The sequence below is a fragment of the Pseudochaenichthys georgianus genome, chromosome 14 (genome assembly GCF_902827115.2).
Source record: "Pseudochaenichthys georgianus chromosome 14, fPseGeo1.2, whole genome shotgun sequence".
Classification (NCBI taxonomy): domain Eukaryota; kingdom Metazoa; phylum Chordata; class Actinopteri; order Perciformes; family Channichthyidae; genus Pseudochaenichthys; species Pseudochaenichthys georgianus.
The window spans coordinates 11,772,086-11,790,151 of NC_047516.1; the positions used below are offsets into that span (position 1 = coordinate 11,772,086).

Below are 18,066 nucleotides of genomic sequence, written 5' to 3' on the forward strand. Positions count from 1 at the left end.
TGGGTCAAGTGTTCAACTCCCCCTGTAATCTTTCAGTGTATCTGGCCAACACAAATAATAGTGACCTCATGCTGCGCACAACCTAGAATATGTGAGGAATTACAAGGCAGCGTTAAGACTAAAGATATCTTAGGCTGGCATTTATTTGACCCCTCTACGTGTATATTATCTACACAAGTTTATAACTGTTCTGTTGTTTTTTCAGTCCTCTTTTTTTTCAGTTTTTAAAACAAACATAATTGTTTAGTACTTGTTTATTTGAAGTAGTTATTTCAGAAATGCAACTCAAGAGCCACTGGTGTATCTATTCACAGCTTAGTCAAATAAAATACTTGATTGCACCTATGATATGATTTAATGCTGTGCACAGCATGAGTAGTCTAGACATAACAGCAGTACTTTGCTGTGAAGTGGAGGGGTCTAACGGCCCCCTTGCGGCTTCCATTACTCCCTTGCAAAAATAAAAAATGATCCGCTGATGAAAATGCCCAAATTACTTCTTTTTTTAAGAGCTTTTTTAATAAACAATCCTTAGCGGTTTCCTGTGACTCCTTCTCATTAAAGGGAGGCAATTCCACAAGTAAGGATGTTCACTATGGAAGATAACTACCATATAGATACATTGAATGGTTATTGTAAAACAAACATGGAATATGTATAGTATAAAAAAGTGATTTCATGACAAACTTAAGCATTAAAATGTTATGTAAATCCAACAAAACATGAATGACCAACACTAACAAACTCCAGGAACAATTACATCTCTTGAGTACCGCACAAAGGTCACATACGTGAGATAACTACTTATGACCTGGCTATACACATACACATACAAATACACAACCACACCAGGCTACGAAACAGCCCCAGAGCTAGTCGTGGTTGTGTGAATTCCTTTGGAGGGTGAACGTCCTCCAGCAGTTTGTGTGGCTTCATAGTGTCAACTTTTACTTGGCTCATATACTGATGTTTATTTTTTATATTACACATAATGACTCTTAATCTGTCCATGATAAGTTTTTTTAAACTGTATTTCAAGATCAACCAAAAAAAGTATAGAAACTGACTACCAAAATTGGAATGAGAGCATCTGACCTGCAGTAAAATAACAATCTACAACATGAAGAAGTGAACTAGCTCTGAACCCCGTTCCTTTTGAATGTGTGCTAGCCTCAGGATCTCAACAATTAGCCCAGTGGTTGGCGGTCAGGCCTCAGTAACCTCCGGTTGGGTGGACCGGGCAGGGGTGAGATGATGCATTCTTGTACCGACCCACTCGTTCTGCTTTCTACTGAGTAAGGGAGAGGAAGAAAGACTAAGACAGAGAGAGAGCGAGAGAAAGAGAGAGAAGGACTGTTTTGTTCCCATCCACAAACAGGTCTTGAGGCTAGAAGGGCATCTAGCCCCAGCGTGAGAAAAAGAGGGCCTTTTAATATGGGGAAGGAATTGCTGACATCAGCACATTGAGAATAACTAAAAAGGAGAGAGAGAGAGAGAAGGGGGAACAGTTAAACTGATGAAAAAGAGACAATAAACACACAAGAGAACATGCACACATCATTTAAAAGCATCGTAAAGGGTATGTCCTTCCAAGTCATAAAAAACACATTCTCTCACTGTCTATTATGAGATAGGGCTTCCTGAAATATGTTGCCACTTAAATACCAATAGAATCCATAGGGACTTTTTCTCCAGCAGAATGTATACAAAAAAAACAATGCATTTTCAAGAGTAATGGGAAGGAAGCGCTACGAAAAAAGGATGTTTCTTATCATATTGTTACAAAATATATTCCATGCTAGGGCCGCACCATAATCAAACTTTCATCTGCCTCTATTGTGTTTGGTCAAAAATCGAAATCTGAGAGACTTTCATCTCATTACTGACGATAAACCACACGTGTCTGCATGGCTAGTTACCACTAGTTGTTTTTTATTTGGAGAAAAACTGTTGCTTTTTAACCATGATTACTGTATATACTGCATCAGAGTTTTGAAAAGCCAAATATATGAACCTATTATAGTTAAAATTATAAACTGAGAATACAAATATGGACAGTTTCTCGATTGAAGATAAGATCTTGTAGTTAATCTAATTACAATTAAATGCTCTTTCACAGTTGGACAGTGTCCCAGTCTAAGTATTTCATTTATATCTGTGTCTGTGTAGTGTGTTCCCAGAGTCTGTATATAAATATTTTAAGAGCCATAATTGTGGCCCTTGTAAAGTAATATTGTGTGGTTCTTTTAAACACACTGAGACAAGGACAAAGCTTTTTATTTCACCTCTGCTATTATTTGCATACAGCGAGGTCTGCATAATGTCACTGGCTGTGGTTGCTAGGATATTGTATGACATTGCAAGTGAATCAATAGTACCACCCCATGCACTCAAATTACTGAAGCATTAGTCACATTCAGAGAGTTACTGAAGTATTAGTCACATTCAGAGAGTTACTGAAGTATTAGTCACATTCAGAGAGTGACAACGTGTGTGTGTGTGTGTGTGTGTGTGTGTGTGTGTGTGTGTGTGTGTGTGTGTGTGTGTGTGTGTGTGTGTGTGTGTGTGTGTGTGTGTGTGTGTGTGTGTGTGTGTGTGTGTGTGTGTGTGTGTGTGTGTGTGTGTGTGTGTGTGTGTGTGTCGTTGGCAAATAGTCTTTTTACATCCTTACAAAATGATGAGACATCGCTGTGAATTGCCTGTTCTGTTTATATTCGGGCTTTTCAGAATTTGTAGACTGTATCTAACTCGGTTCAGCTTGTCTCAAAAGGAAAAAAAGTATTTGCAATTGATTATTGGGTTTTCCTTTTTTGTGTGCGCGAGATAGGTAAAGCATGTATCTGCGTGCTCAGCCCATAGTAGGTATGCGCTGCATGTAGTTTGACCAGTCGGGGCACATTTTTCACATCGCGTCACCCAGAATTGTTCCAGGCAGGGAGAGCAAATCTGGCTTCTGAGACACAGACGGAAACACAAACCAGTTCCTGGTGACACGGTAGTGTGTGATGTACAGCTGTTTAGGTTTGGCAGTACAATGTGCTACTACTGAAGAACGGCTCATTTCAGATAGGCGGTGGTTTTTAAACAGGATAAATAAAAAACTGCGTGTTTGGTTAGTGTTGAGCAGGAAGTACTGTAATAAATATGATACATTTTGTTTTGTTAAATGTATTGCACAATTTCAAAATCAATACTGCATTTGAACTATTTACATTTCAACTTCCAATAAATCACAAATTGACAATTTCCACAAGTACATTTTGTTCAATAAAAAGACATTGAAAACGTTGTTCTACTAGAAGTGATCGAGTACTATACATCAAACATAGCCAAATTGATAATGGCCATTTTTTGAAACTATGCATACCTCCACAGTTTCTCATATTCTTCTTTACCTGGGCTGTTAACACCTTTTGTACCTATACTCCTCAGAATGGCTTTGTCTGAACTGAAACTCCACTCCCTGTCCAGTACCAGGTCAATACTTTGACACTGTTGTCATAGCAGGAGGATTAAACTAAGAATGACATCATATAAGTGCACACCACCTAGGTTTGATCTTTGAGCATGTGGAATGAAAACTGCTCTTAACAGGATTCTTACGAAAGCCTGTGGTGTCTTTATTGTCTTTGGTCCTACTTTTGAAACTTTAGAGGGTTTTCTGACAGCCGGTGTGTCAGAGAGAAACTGACTATGAAAGGAGAGGAAATTAAGTTGATGGAAGTTGCTATTGGCCAACAAGTCACCATTTAGGGAGTGTCTTTTTTCTTGCCCGTCTCCCTCTCGCTTTGTGTGTTTTTACTTCACTGCTGAACTGGTATTATACGTTTTGGCAGTGTGTTCCAGGAAGTGTGTATCATTACAGCCTGACAGGTTATCACACACTTGAGTTGCAATCCAGATGTCCACTTTGTGAAGTGTGTATTCTAGTACTTTCCCCACAGAGAGATATATGGGTTTTTGACTGATGTAGAGCAGGAGGAGCTCTCCAGGTAGTGATGACACAATATAAACATCTCATCTTCTTTGCTTCCGACAATTCACTAACAATTTAACAAATGATAAAAAAAATCCTTCTTTGATGAACATAATGTTGAATTATCAATGTTTACCGTTTTCACTTTTCATTATTAGTGGAGTGTTATCTGTTGGTTGTTAATTAACTTAAGCTTACATATTCTAGTCAGCGAATAATAAACATTATTTAACAGTATTGTTTAACATTTGATAGTAATGTGTTGAGATGTATTGGTATAGTCGAAGGAAATATGCCCTTTGATAATGTATAAATGTAAGTTTGTTCTGCTGATCAAAAGTGACCCGTTGTTCCTGTAGCTCCATATGAATGCCTGAAAAGAATATATCTAGGATTAAAAGACTAATGTCACAGCAGGATTTGGAAAAACTTGTCCATGCCTTTATCTTCAGTCGACTCGACTACTGCAATGGTGTCTTCACAGGTCTCACTAAAAAATCTATTAGAAAGCTGCCGCAGCTCGAGTCCTCACTAACACTAAGAAAGTGGATCACATCACTCCTGTTCTGAAGTCTTTACACTGGCTTCCTGTGTGTCAAAGAATAGATTTCAAAATATTGCTGCTGGTTTATAAAGCTTTGAATGGATTAGGCCCAAAATACATTTCTGACCTCCTGCTAAATGATGAACCATCCAGATCTCTCAGGTCTTCAGGGACTGGCCAGCTTTCTGTCCCCAGAGTCGGAACTAAACATGGTAAAGCAGCGTTCAGTTATTATGCTCCAAATATCTGGAACAAACTCCCAGAAACCTGCAGGTCCGCTGCAACTCTTGACTACTTTTAAATCCAGGCTGAAGACTTTTCTTTTTGTCGCTGCTTTTAATTGAACTATTCATATCTTAAACTGCACTGTAACTTTTATCCATGTATTTTTTCTTTTAATGTTTATTTTATTAGCTTTTCTTTTTTAATGCTTAATGTCTTTCATTTTTTGTAAAGCACTTTGAATTGCCTTGTGTTGAAAAGTGCTATATAAATAAACTTGCCTTGCCTTGAAAAAGTAGAGGTAGTTGTCAAGTGTGTTTATACAGTATATTCATAAAGCTGGGTCAAGTTTAACCTCACCCTTGCTCCCTCCCCTTCATTCCCCAGATCATGATCGAGTTCTGCCCCGGAGGTGCTGTGGATGCCACAATGTTAGGTAAGCCTCTCACTTTTGGCTCTCTGTGTTTTCACAAGCCCTCCACCTTTCTTCATGTCACAGGATTATAGTTTCACACCTGCAACGGTGCTGGGACTACACTTCAGCAGTGACCTATGGAGACAAGATAACAAGGTCGAAGATGTGGTGTTAAGTTGTCTAGTTCATACAGTGAAGACTGATGGTGTTTTTTTTTAGATTTGTCTCGATAGGATTGCTCTGAAAATGGTCATGCACGTTCCTCACCAGTCTAGCCTTGAATGCTCTAGAAAGCAGTCAGACATAGTGGAGTCCTCTGCTGTGGGAAAACCCCCTGGTGTGTTTTTGCTGGGTAATCCGCATCCTCATAACTGTCTGTACCCCCCAGTGCAGCTAACCAAACACAGACACGGTAGAATAAAGTCTGCAGGGCAGGACTAGCTTGGATGTGTGAAAGCTTTTCTGATCTGGGATTAGAAACACTATCTGAGAAACTTCATTGATATCATCGCAGGTTTACCTTTTTCTGTTTTCACTGGCGGAGTTCACACACTACATCAGCACTGGAGACTTTGTCTTGCCATCATTGTACGTACACTGAATATGGAATCTGCTAGGTGTGCATAATGGGGTTTGAACCCTCTCAGCTAATTTGTCTTGACTCTCAATTCGATTTGGTTCTTGTTCTCATCCCTCTACCATACATCCGTTTTAACCTCTCCATTTCTCTCTCACTAAATCTCTTTTGTTGTTATCAGAGTTGGATCGCGGACTGACGGAGCCGCAGATTAAGGTGGTTTGTCGCCAGATGCTGGAAGCTCTGACCTACCTCCACAGCATGAAGATCATCCACAGGGACCTGAAGGCCGGGAACATCCTCCTCATGCTGGATGGGGACATCAAAATGGGTGAGGGTTTAGATAATTAAACACTTTATAAAGTTTGCTTTTAACTCAGAAAGCAAGTTTGCATGCATTGGCCATTAGTCATTGTGTGGACATCATGCTGTCCAGGTGCCTGTTTTTGTTTGATCTCACACAAGCCTTACAATGAAATGGGGTGTGTTCTGAGAAAAGCAGAAGATGAAAGGTTTAAACATATTTCAAATCTATGGGTTGGATTATCAATTTTGTAAGGCCATTTGTTATGTGTCTCAATGTCCCATCATTCATAGAGAAAACCCTTTCAGGGCCAAATATGTTGCAGGTGGAACTAATTCTAAGACAAAACCCTATGTTCCCATTGCACATTACATGTTATCTCTGGAACTCTGGTCCATTGTTTCTTGTCGTATGGGCTGAACGCATAGAAGACACGTGAATACTGTCACACAGCACAGTCAGAGTCCCTCTCTTGTGGCGCAGTAGGAGGATCAAAAGTGACCATTGTGTGGAAATACTGCGCTCTCAGAAGCATTGCATATTTTCATCTTTTGGCTTTTTGAAGAGTTCTCCACATTCTTCACATTGCACAGCTAAGAGGCAGATCCAACACATTTGCCAGCATGTTTTGAGGTGCAGTTTCTAGAAACATGAAAATGGTGTCCTCAAGAGCTTTATGCCAGTGTGCGATAAGGAAGGACAGCTTTTTTTTTAATGGCTGTCCGACATTTGGATCCTGAGACAGACAACTTTAAACGAATCAAGATCTGTTTTGCATGATGTTTTACTACTCCGTTATTTTGCACTCAGTCATGACAGACAAGCCCCAACCACTCAATGGAGAGTAACGATAAGCTGCTTTGAGCTTCATATTTTATTGCTGGTGAACTTTTTTGAAATTAATCTGATTCCAAATTGCCTCAATATTCTTTCTTCAATTTTCAAATGACACAGTTTGCCAGCCACTGTGCTCACCATGGCCTTCCATTCCCCAAAAGACACCACAGTTGGATATAATCACTGGGAGTTGCCTTTTTTAAGCTCATTAAGTCATGACACTGACTCATTTACAGTCTCCCAACTTATCTAACTACATGTTGAATCAAACGAGGCAGCAACATGCACAATATTCAACTATTATACATGGCATTAAACATGAACAGTTGGTTGTCAACTTTTTATATATTTTTTTAAAACTCTTCAGGGTCCTTTGGGTGTGCTACTGTACATACTGTACATATCTAGAAACTGAATATCAAAGACGGCACATTAATACCATTACAAACAAATAAGATATAGCATCCTTGAGTAGTGTAGGCTAGAAATATTTGCGTATAATGATGATAATTATTCTTGAGAGACAGTGCCTTGCTTAAGCGAACATAGTTTGAGTTAAACCCAGTGATGCAGCAGCTTTTACAGCAGTGTGACCACAATTTACGGAAGTGATTTTGACGTCTGGTTTGACTATTAGTATGATATACCAGAACATATCTACAATCTTGGGTGTAAACTTTAATTTGATGTACAATGGAAGCAGTAGTATGATTTATTGTCTTTGTATGATGTTAACGTTTTTTCTTCGATAGTTTAGTCTGCAACTATCTTAAACTATGACCTTTTGAATTGAAATGTGTAAAACACAGACAGTCACTTAACTCCCTGTAATAGAACATGCCAGTTTGTAATTGAAGCAGCCTGCTGCGAGCCACACGTGAAATCTTGCTTGCAGAGGGGAAAAAAAAGATAAACACCCCTATAATCTGAGGGTCATGCCAGGAAATGGGGGCAGCTTGTTTGGAAACTGAACTCCCATAAATTCTCTAATTCTGGCTTTGTGTCTCAATGTCATGACAGATTTACAATTTGTCTACATCAAGGGGGAAACACAAAATGGAAGGTTTTGAAATGCATTCACTCCCTTTTTAAAATGCCTTAGTAAACTCATGTTAACCAACTTCATATTTTGTGTCTCTTTTTTGTTGTTGTAGCTGACTTTGGCGTGTCTGCAAAAAATACCAAAACCTTACAAAGAAGAGACTCTTTCATTGGAACGCCATACTGGTAAGTAAGACATTACTCTACATTCAAAAACATATTCCATGATAAAACATGTTCCTATTTTTTAAGACAGAGAATTAAAGGCTTGGCAAATCAAGATATTTCATCACATTAATGCAACATTTTGTTCACTGATTTGAACAATTGTCTTCAATTCAAACAACCTGAGCTATTAAAAACATATTTAACATATTGAAAAATCTCTACATTTAGATGTATAAACAACCCCTTACATACGCTATACAAGTAGGCGCTTATGGCTTGTTAGAAAGCCATTTCCTGCCCAAAAGAACATGATATATACATACACTTGATGTGCTGTATTGTTTTTGTAACAGCGTGGTTCTCTTCTCTCTACCTGAACACATTGGAAAGATTCCCTGTAAAGTCTCCAAAGCGAACCTTAGTCCATACTGTTATTCCATGTGTTGAAGCCAGTTAACCATTGACTAGAACAAGTTATCAGCCATCATGAATACCCTACCAAGCCTAATGGAAACATGACCTTGCCCTCATGTTGCACAATTCTTAATGTGTCACCTGCTGCAGCTACTCAGATAAAAACATTGTAAAAACCGTAGGTGTATCTTTATGATATCAAAGTGTTGGGCCTGTTGAGACGTATCCCTATTTTACAAGCTGTGTTGATAAATCAGGTTTTTACCACATGATAGTTACAATCTTTACAAGTTGGGTAACTTATTAGTTCTTTCACTTGATGCTTAGAAGTTACACCTGGGAAATATAAACAAAATAAATGAAAGTTTAGATTTAGATGCATTTAGTGTATGTTGCATTACTTTACCTTTCAAGCCAACACAGTCATTTGTGAACCAATCATGGGATGTAGATATTGGCACATTTTTCCTGTTAAATTTAAGACAAACATTATGTCTGTTTAAGTTTTTGCACATTCTATACATTTAAACATTTACACAAGAAAAGTTAATTATGTACTGAATAGCAAGAGAAGGGAGAAAACTCCAAAAGCACATTTTAAGGTTAAATGTAATTAATGGGCACTATACTTTAACTTATTACATTTTAACAAAAGTTGAGCATTCAAGTTCTTATACTATGTAATGGTCCATGATATAAATACCTTACATTTCTGTTTTCTCTGTCAGGATGGCTCCAGAGGTGGTAATGTGTGAGACGATGAAGGATGCTCCATACGACTACAAGGCTGATGTCTGGTCTCTGGGAATCACTCTGATCGAGCTGGCACAGATCGAACCCCCCCACCATGAGCTCAACCCCATGAGGGTGCTGTTGAAGATCGCCAAGTCGGAGCCTCCCACCCTGGAGCAGCCGCACAAATGGTGAGGATTCATAAAAATAATACTCTGAATTCACCTGTTGCACAGTTGGTCAGTGAATTTATCATATCATTTGGGGACATTCTGGAAGATAATTGGAAGGGATGAAAATAAACCCTAATGTGTCCAACATTTTCACACAAATCTTGATTTATAAGTTTCAGGGGCTTATTTATTCTTGTCTAGATTCACTTGGTTGTTTTACATTCTACAGCTAAATGATTTTGATCATCTTCAGTTTCCTGTAATCTACCTCCCCCTCTCTGCCTTAAGCCAATTTTGCACTTTCTAAAACTATAGCAACAACTCGGCATTCAAATGCGTGCCAAACTATACGTTTTTCACTTTAATGAGTCTTGACTGTTTCATAGCTTCAAATGTGGTGCTGCAAAATTGAAGCTATCAGGTGCTGAAGGGACATTTGGGGCAATGAGCCCACTCATCATTCCTCTTGAAAGCTTTTTTACAAAGCACAGCTGTGCACAAAGATGATCCACTTGCACCGACATTGCGTATCTGGAAATGTTTTGTTATGTTGTGTAACTTTCCCTTCATCCTCCCCCTCCCACCACCCCTTTCTTCATACTTATTGTTTTGATTAATTTTTGTTTTCCTGTGTTCACTCAAGGTCACAGGACTTTAAAGATTTCCTGAAGAAATCTTTGGACAAAAACCCAGAGACTCGTCCGACTGTAACACAACTCATTGAGGTAATGCGCTATAATAATACTGCCGATGTTGCACACTGCTGAACTTTGATATACATTGTCCTAGCTCTTTCCTTATCTAGCAACACGCACACAGGAACATTAAGTCTTTTATTTGTAATACCTGAAGGGAGTGATCTTTGCCTGGGAAGTGATCAATGCCCCCGTGGAGGGAACTGGCATGTGAGGGGGAGAGGAATGCAAGGTGTGGGCATAAAAGGAGCCGGCAGAGAAGGAGAAGGATGGCATACAAAGTGAAAAGGAAACGAAAAAAACGAATCTGGAAAAAATAAAGTTTGGTTACCATCAGTTTTAAGATAATTGTTCTATTGATTTTAAAAGAACCCTCTGAGGGCTTCTCCTTAGGGCATTCCCATCCCAAAGACAATTGAGTTTTGTCATGTCAAAGACGATAAACAAATGTCACACAGAAGTAAGTGCACATTAATTCAGCTAGTGACACAGTAGGAAAAGACAAATCCTTACATGTAAAGGCACTTTGGCTCATCTGGGCTATGTCTAAGGGGATTCTGATGACAGACAGTCTGGCAGTAATACATGATTATCAGAGATTGAACTTTTCCCAAAGTCCTGAGCAAGAGAAAATTAGAGAAAAAGTGAACAGGGTGTGGATTAAAGCACGACCACAGCGTCTTTTTAAAATTCAGAGCCACAGTTTCCTGTCTGTATCCCACAGCTGAGGGAATGCCAGTTATTTACATTCCCTCCCTCAGCCAATGGTATGTCTGGATTACCCTGAGCCCGCCACCTCTGGCCAATTAGAGAGAGGCTCAGACCCGGGCCCGCTGGGAATTCTGCATGTGCTCTCCAGTGGGGGGGAGGGAGACGGGCGCGGTCCAGTTTTTGGTGCCTTGCTGGAGGTTTTAGATGTTTATCATGCCTGCTCTTCCCAACGGCTGTCGGATAGTATTTACTGCAGATAATTGTGCAATGATGACATAACATTCTGCTTTGTAAAGGATGTTGAATGAAGTTGGTTTAGTGAGAGTTACATATGTGATTTGTTTAAAGGTGGGGTAGGTAAGTTTGAGAAACCGGCTCGAGATACACTTTTTGTTATATTCCATGGAATGCTCTTAACATCCCGATGGCAACAAATATCTTTAAAAAAAAAATATCCATTAAAAAATGTCATCTGTGGAAGCCGTAATACTGTAAAAAGCACGACCAATCATTGGATGGCCTACCTGCCTGTCAGCCTTCCATCTGTGCACAAATTATCTCGTGCCCTCATTGGTCATGTGCGCGTTCGTGTGTGTTGGAGGAGGGGCTCTGTAAGGAAGTGGCAGATTTTTTCCGGTCGTGTATTTTCAAATTCTAGCGCACTCGAACTGGTTTCTCCAAAATTACCTACCCCACCTTTTTAAGGCGTTTCTTTTTTATTCATTGGCGTGCATGGATGTGGAGAACAGATGAAGTGCAGGAAGTGACAAGAAGATTATAATGAATCCTAGATGGGAGTCTCTGGACTCTAGATGTTAAACTATGCGAGTTGTGTGTGTGTGACTGTTTCAAAAGGAAATAAATGGATAACGTTTCATCAGGCTTCACTAAGATGCTATTAGATCAGTGGTTCTCAAATGGGGGTACGTGGACCCCTAGGGGTACGTTGGAGTACTGCAGGGGGTACGTGAGATTTATTTTATGTTAATGAAAAAACAACATAAGTAATGCATTTAAACAAACTACTAATAGTAGATTAACTACTTTATTCAAAGGATTACAGTAATAATAATAATAATAATAATAATAATAATAACTGAGATTTCTATAGCGCCTTTCAAGGGACCCAAGGTCGCTTTACAGGAATAGGGCAAGCACACACAAAACAAAACAAAGCAAAGGTCAGACAGACAAAACAACAGATCGATTAGGGGCCGAAAGCCTTGGCAAACAGATGGGACTTGAGGGCCCTTTTTGAAGGCGTCCAGTGTGGGGATGTTGCGAATCTCCGCAGGGAGAGCGTTCCAGAGGGTGGGGGCTGCCACACTGAAGGCTCTGTCCCCGAAGGTTCTCAGTTTGGTGCGGGGGGTGGTGAGCAGGCCAGAGTCTGAAGACCGCAGGTTCCGGGGTGGGGCATGCGGGTGAAGGATGTCCGATAGGTACTGGGGGGCAAGGGCATGGAGGGACTTGTAGGTCAGGAGGAGGACTTTATAAGTTATGCGGAACTTGACCGGTAACCAGTGGAGGTGGATGAGGGTGGGAGTGATGTGCTGCTACGGCTTTGTGTGTGTGAGGACCCGAGCTGCACAGTTTTGGACATACTGGAATAATAATTCTGGATAATAAAATGGGGAAAATAAACGGGGTGCTCTCTTTTCCTCTCCCTCTCCTGACAACCCGTCAGTCTCGAGTCGTGCAGCTTGCTGAACCTGACTCGATAGTAAAGAATACACATATTTATAACTAGTTTAGCTAGTTCCAGAGTAGATAAACTAGCTAAGTGTGTTAGGTCTAACTCTTAGTGTATTTTGCTCAACTCAACGGTCCGTCACAGCAGCGGAGCTGTGATCATGCAGAGCTGCGTGTTGTCCGTCAGCAGCAGCTGATCTGATCTCTGATCTCTCTTGTGTCCAGTTAGACTTCACTCGCGTTTATGTCCAAATCTGTCAGATCTAGCTAGTTCTAGTTAATGATATGACTGCCTGCTTTTCAAAGGACAACTAAACAATAAGCGTTGCTTGGCAACGGCGTGTGGCTGCAAGTATAGCGCAGCATTATGCATAATATGAGGGGTCAAAATCCCATGCTCATAAAATGCTCATATATTTGATTCTCTTCATTCCCCACGCCCCAAACATAAATACATAAATAAATAAATATACCAATTTTACGAAAAGTAACGAAGTTTGAGCAGTGTGGGTTTTATATTAACAGTTACACATATTTCAAAACTTGAAGTGTAATAACTGCAGTGGCCTTCCTGTCACTGAGAATAACAAAAGTTCCTCAGTGAAGCACAAGCCCATGTTTCTCACTAAATTGTACAACTTATTAAAAAGATCAGTTCAATGCAACTAATGTCGTCTTAGTGTTATTGCATGATGTTACAATTGGTTTGCCATGAATTTAGTGATGGATTGTAAACATTTTAAATGTAGCATTTAAGTGTTTCTTACTTACAATGTTGTTGTTTTAATAAATGATGGTGCAGCACTGTAGGCCTATGTACCTCTTTATATAGGCATTTGTTCCTTAACAAATTGTTTTTGCGTTGATCAGGGGGTACTTGGCTGAATCTTTTTTTCAAAGGGGGTACATTATTGAAAAAAGTTTGAGAACCACTGTATTAGATAAACAATATGTGAACCTCTTGCCTTGAGTCTGTCGCACATGTGTGCTTGTAAAGACTGTTGACCAAACAACATGACACAGTATCAGTCACTGTGGCTGTGTGCTGGCAGGAGACCATCTGGATGACTTGTACTCATTACACTGAAAATAGCTTCTCCTCTCGCATAGTTTCTCATGGTCAGGATTTCTGCAACAATTTTGGGAGCAGCCTACATTCATGTATCACAAAAGAAGCCTTTCTGTTAAGATCATAGCATGTCTGTCTGTACTGTATATCTGATATTTTATCATACCAATTTAGCTTTTTCTTTTCTCTGAGCAAGGTCTTCGCAGTGGTTGTTCAGTTATTAACATTGTGCAGACACAAATGCACATACATTTATATTTGTGAGAATTCTAATTGACATCATGCATTCCTAAGCCCAAAGCCACAATACTATCAACTATAAGCAAAAGCATTACCCTTACTTTAGTCTCAACCTAATTATAACACTAAAGGGTAATTTCACCCAAATTCAAAGATTAAATTAGTACTTCTTCTTCAAATCATAACTCAATCATATCTGAACAGACATCATACACATATTTGTAGTGACTTACACTTTCCAAAGATATCATTTTACCCATCCCAAAAAACCTCAGCTTAGAACTTGCTTGACACTAACCATCTTTTCAAGTTTTCTCCAGTATCTAAGTTATCCTGTGTTAGTGGTCTGTACATTGTTATATTGCAAACCAAATTTGCTTATAGATAAATGTACATACTTAATGCCAGAGTCCGTTTTGTTTAAAACTGTTAAAAAATACAACATGTGTCTGTTTCTCTGGATAAACCCCACAATATGCTATCAACAGTTTTCACAGGAAGAATTGTTCTGGATCAAACAGAGTAAAGTATTTTTCTCAGACTGATACTTCAAAATGTTTGCAAATAAAAGTCAAATCATTTTATTTACGGAGACCAAAATTACTACTTGCCTAACACCAGCACTTGCCCCCAACTTAACCTAGACTTAATTATAACCTTAAACATAAAACAAGTCTGAACCACCCTTTGAAGGGGACTGAACAAAATTCCCTCACTTTCCCAAAAATGTGCTTTCTCAAGTTCTTAAACTCAAATGTCCCCTCACAAATAACACACACACTTCACTCTCAATGCTTAACAGGTAATTCTGTCCCCCACCTCCGGTCTCCTAATGGGCCATATTGTTCACATTTAACCTTTTCACACCCAGCCATGCACGTAAAAGCCAAAATCTCTCAGTCCCTGGGTCAAACGCAACATGAAACCTATAAGAGAGGACATGAGCTCCAGTGATCCACATCTTGATCCATAATGGCAGTAAGAAAAACATAGTTGGTGCTCTGTAAATCTGGCTGTTTGCCTTGCCTCCCCTTTGATATGCCTCAGAGAACTGGCTTCAGCCTGAGTATGGGAGGTCTTCTTGTTCACTTGTTACAATAAACAGTGGGAAGTTGAAATCTCAGATGTTTGCTACTGTCGGGGTTTCAGTGGTGCCTGAGGGAGAAAGAGATTTTTGTTTCTTACAGTATTACATTTAACTAAAGGCATAGATCAGTCGTGTTGACTGTGCAAAAATCATTCATAATCAGTGGAATAGTTTACTATTATGTGTTTATTTCAAATCAAATATAGTACTAAAGCTGCAAGTGACAGTTTTTTATTGATTTGTTCTACTCACCATTTAGGCTATGTTGTCAATGTCTAAAGTTATTGACCACCATCACTAAGCAAGCATGATTCTGATATTTGTTCCATTTAGTTTTAATCTTAATATTATTCAATAAAGCTTGGGTAAAGTAAAAACAACATGACCTATGAACAGTAGCTGGGTTATTTATTTACCTAACCCTTTAATTGTATGTACCAGCTGCAACACTAGCTGAACTGTCACACCCTATTCCAAGCATCACAAGCTTGTGGAGACTTTTTTAAGAATGAATGGACCAATCGGCATTTACATTTGCCGTGTAGCTGCAAATGTTGTAGTCCCCGCATTTGTTCATCTCAGTCTGTACCACCACAGGATTGTAGGGCTTTAACAGCCGGTGTGTGATCTCTCAGCAAGCCTGTGTGTACTCAGGAAGTGGTAGTGGGGTTATTGGAGTCTGAATGTGTTAAACTTTGTGTCTTGATTGAACTAGTGTGACTTTCTTCTTTATAAGGTGCTGCATTTGAATTGAAATACTTGTTCATAAAGTTACTCTGCTGTGTCGAAGCTAAGTATGATTATTTTTTAAGATTTAGTGAGTTAGCATTCGCAACACAGCGACCCTTAGTATCTTACATTGCAATGGACAATTTATGCATGTGTGTATATTTGTATTCTTACAGTATTTCCAATGTGGTGTAATACATGCTAAGATGGCATTTACAATATCTGACTCACCAGACAATAGCCGACTGTTGTTTGTCACCGGAGATGTTAAGAGCTAAAGCCTAATGCAGTCCTCGAGGACAAGCTACTGCACACGAACAACTGTGGTCAACAAATGTGTACACACACACACACACACACAAACACACACACACACACACCTCGAGTTATGCACACTTCATGGTCCAGCACCACTTGTAGCTTTTTCCCCTTTGTCAGCTGTTCCAATAAAATTACACTGCAGTGCAAAGACTCTGAATAATAGATGATCAGCTGCACTCAACTTTTAATTTAGTTTTTTTATTTCCCTTGCACTCAACTTATTACTGCTCTGTTTGCGCTTCGGCAAAAACACAAATTGTCTCTCCAAGGCTGTAAAAACTAAAGATGGCTCGCTATCTTACGGACATGATGATTGAACACTTCTACAATCAGTGTGCCATTAAACTGCTACATCAGGGAGAGTTGTGTTGTCGAGACACTATTGTTGTAGCTGTTTAGGAACTGGCAGGTGGCAGATAGAGTTTCCTCTGCAGGGAAAGTCTCCTGCAGCCTTGCATCTTGTGTCTTTTGCCTGTCGCAGTCTAATGGGCAACCCATTGTATTTGAATGAAATTGCTTCACATTTTCAACGGACATGTTTATTTTCTAGCCAATCTTCATCTAATTCCTCGTCTTATTCCTTATTGCCTGTGGTTTGTTGTTGTAGGGGTTTTAATTATGTGCTCACATTGGTCTCTTGCCCTCTTTGTACGGGAAGTGTCCACATTATGTGTAAAGGATATATCTGATTTGTACAAGCATTACATGTAATACAAATACTCTTAGTAATTGAACTGCTAATTAATTAACCATTTATCCTCTGTCCTCTGTGCCTACAGCACCCTTTTGTGAGAAAGGTGACGTCCAACCGCCCGCTGCGAGAGCTGGTGGCCGAGGCCAAAGCTGAGGTCATGGAGGAAATCGAGGACAATAGGGAGGAAGGCGAGGAGGACGACGCCATGGAGCTCACTGTGGTACTTTTAATTTCTGTCCCTTCGTTTTTTTTCTGCGTCATTGTTTGTTTCCAAAAGCAGACTGAGCATTTCATGGGTTGGATTGTAAGAGTACATAAGATTCATGTTTACAAGGTCATGTAACTGTTCATTTTAGTTTTGCCCTAACTCATGCACATTATCACACAAAGGCATATGCTCCCATACCCAGAAAAACACACATGTTCTGCTTTAGTCTTTGAAGTCTTTGAACTGCATATTTTGGTAAACATGGCCTTCCTGCCAAAGGACGGACGGTTCATTCTGCAGAAACCATGCATAAATCCACAGAAACTATACAATTTAGAAAGTAACACGCAGTAGTATAAAAGTGCAATTTACCTCCTGCACTTTGCACAAAGAAAGGAACAGAAACCGGGACACTGGCATTCATCCACACCCACACGTAGTTAAATATAGGTTTTGCCCTCGTCCTTGCTCCTGTATAGAAACGCTGTCACTTCGCCTCTGATGGACTACTTTTTTTTAAGGTCCCACATTGTTCTGTTTTGACACTGTGACCCTTAAGTAAAGAAAGACATTTCAATATACTCCACGGACCGACGAGGTGAAAATACCTTTATAAACTCTCCTGCAAACAGGAAGTTGTGACTAGGCAAATGTGATAAACATAGATGTTTTTCTCTCAATGCAAATGAATGTTGATATCATATCTCCTTTTTGTACTTGTCAACAGTTAGTGTGATGAAATCTGAATTTATGTAGGTGAAAATAACTTAGAAACAGGATTTGTTTTTTACTGGATATTATTATTTATATGGTGTGATTGATATGTAAATAGGAAATTATGTTAAAACGGTGTGAATCCAACCATTATATTTCTCATCCTTGTGTTAAGACAACGAAGATATCCTCCATTTGTTCCCTTTTCTCTTCCAGCAAGGACACTAGTGCACACAGAGCAACTTTTTGACACATACAGTAAAAGCCCCTGAATGCCGGCCAAGCAGTTATCTGAGTGTTAATCTCTTTCTATATATCACACACAGCCAGACCGAGATGTTTGCTGAGACATTAGAAAGGCTGAACCGGACCATACAGATGTCTGATAGTGTCATTTGCCTCTGGTTTAAGTCAGCAGAGAGTTTTTTTTAAGTAACGGAATTGCTTAGATTGACATATGGCTGTGCACATAATTATAAAATAACATCTTAATTTGTGTTCATAAT

The 18,066-nt window shown here is 39.4% G+C and overlaps 1 protein-coding gene across 1 annotated transcript in view; it reads left to right on the top strand.

The window, feature by feature from the left end:
* stk10 (serine/threonine kinase 10) overlaps window positions 1–18,066 on the top strand; it is a 42,795-nt gene that overhangs the window by 14,423 nt on the left and 10,306 nt on the right. The window contains exons 3-8 of the mRNA XM_034099118.2: window positions 5,130–5,178; window positions 5,916–6,065; window positions 8,030–8,102; window positions 9,227–9,421; window positions 10,047–10,128; window positions 16,724–16,858. Coding sequence (XP_033955009.1) covers window positions 5,130–5,178; window positions 5,916–6,065; window positions 8,030–8,102; window positions 9,227–9,421; window positions 10,047–10,128; window positions 16,724–16,858 — 684 coding nt within the window. The remainder of the gene's footprint in view (window positions 1–5,129; window positions 5,179–5,915; window positions 6,066–8,029; window positions 8,103–9,226; window positions 9,422–10,046; window positions 10,129–16,723; window positions 16,859–18,066) is intronic.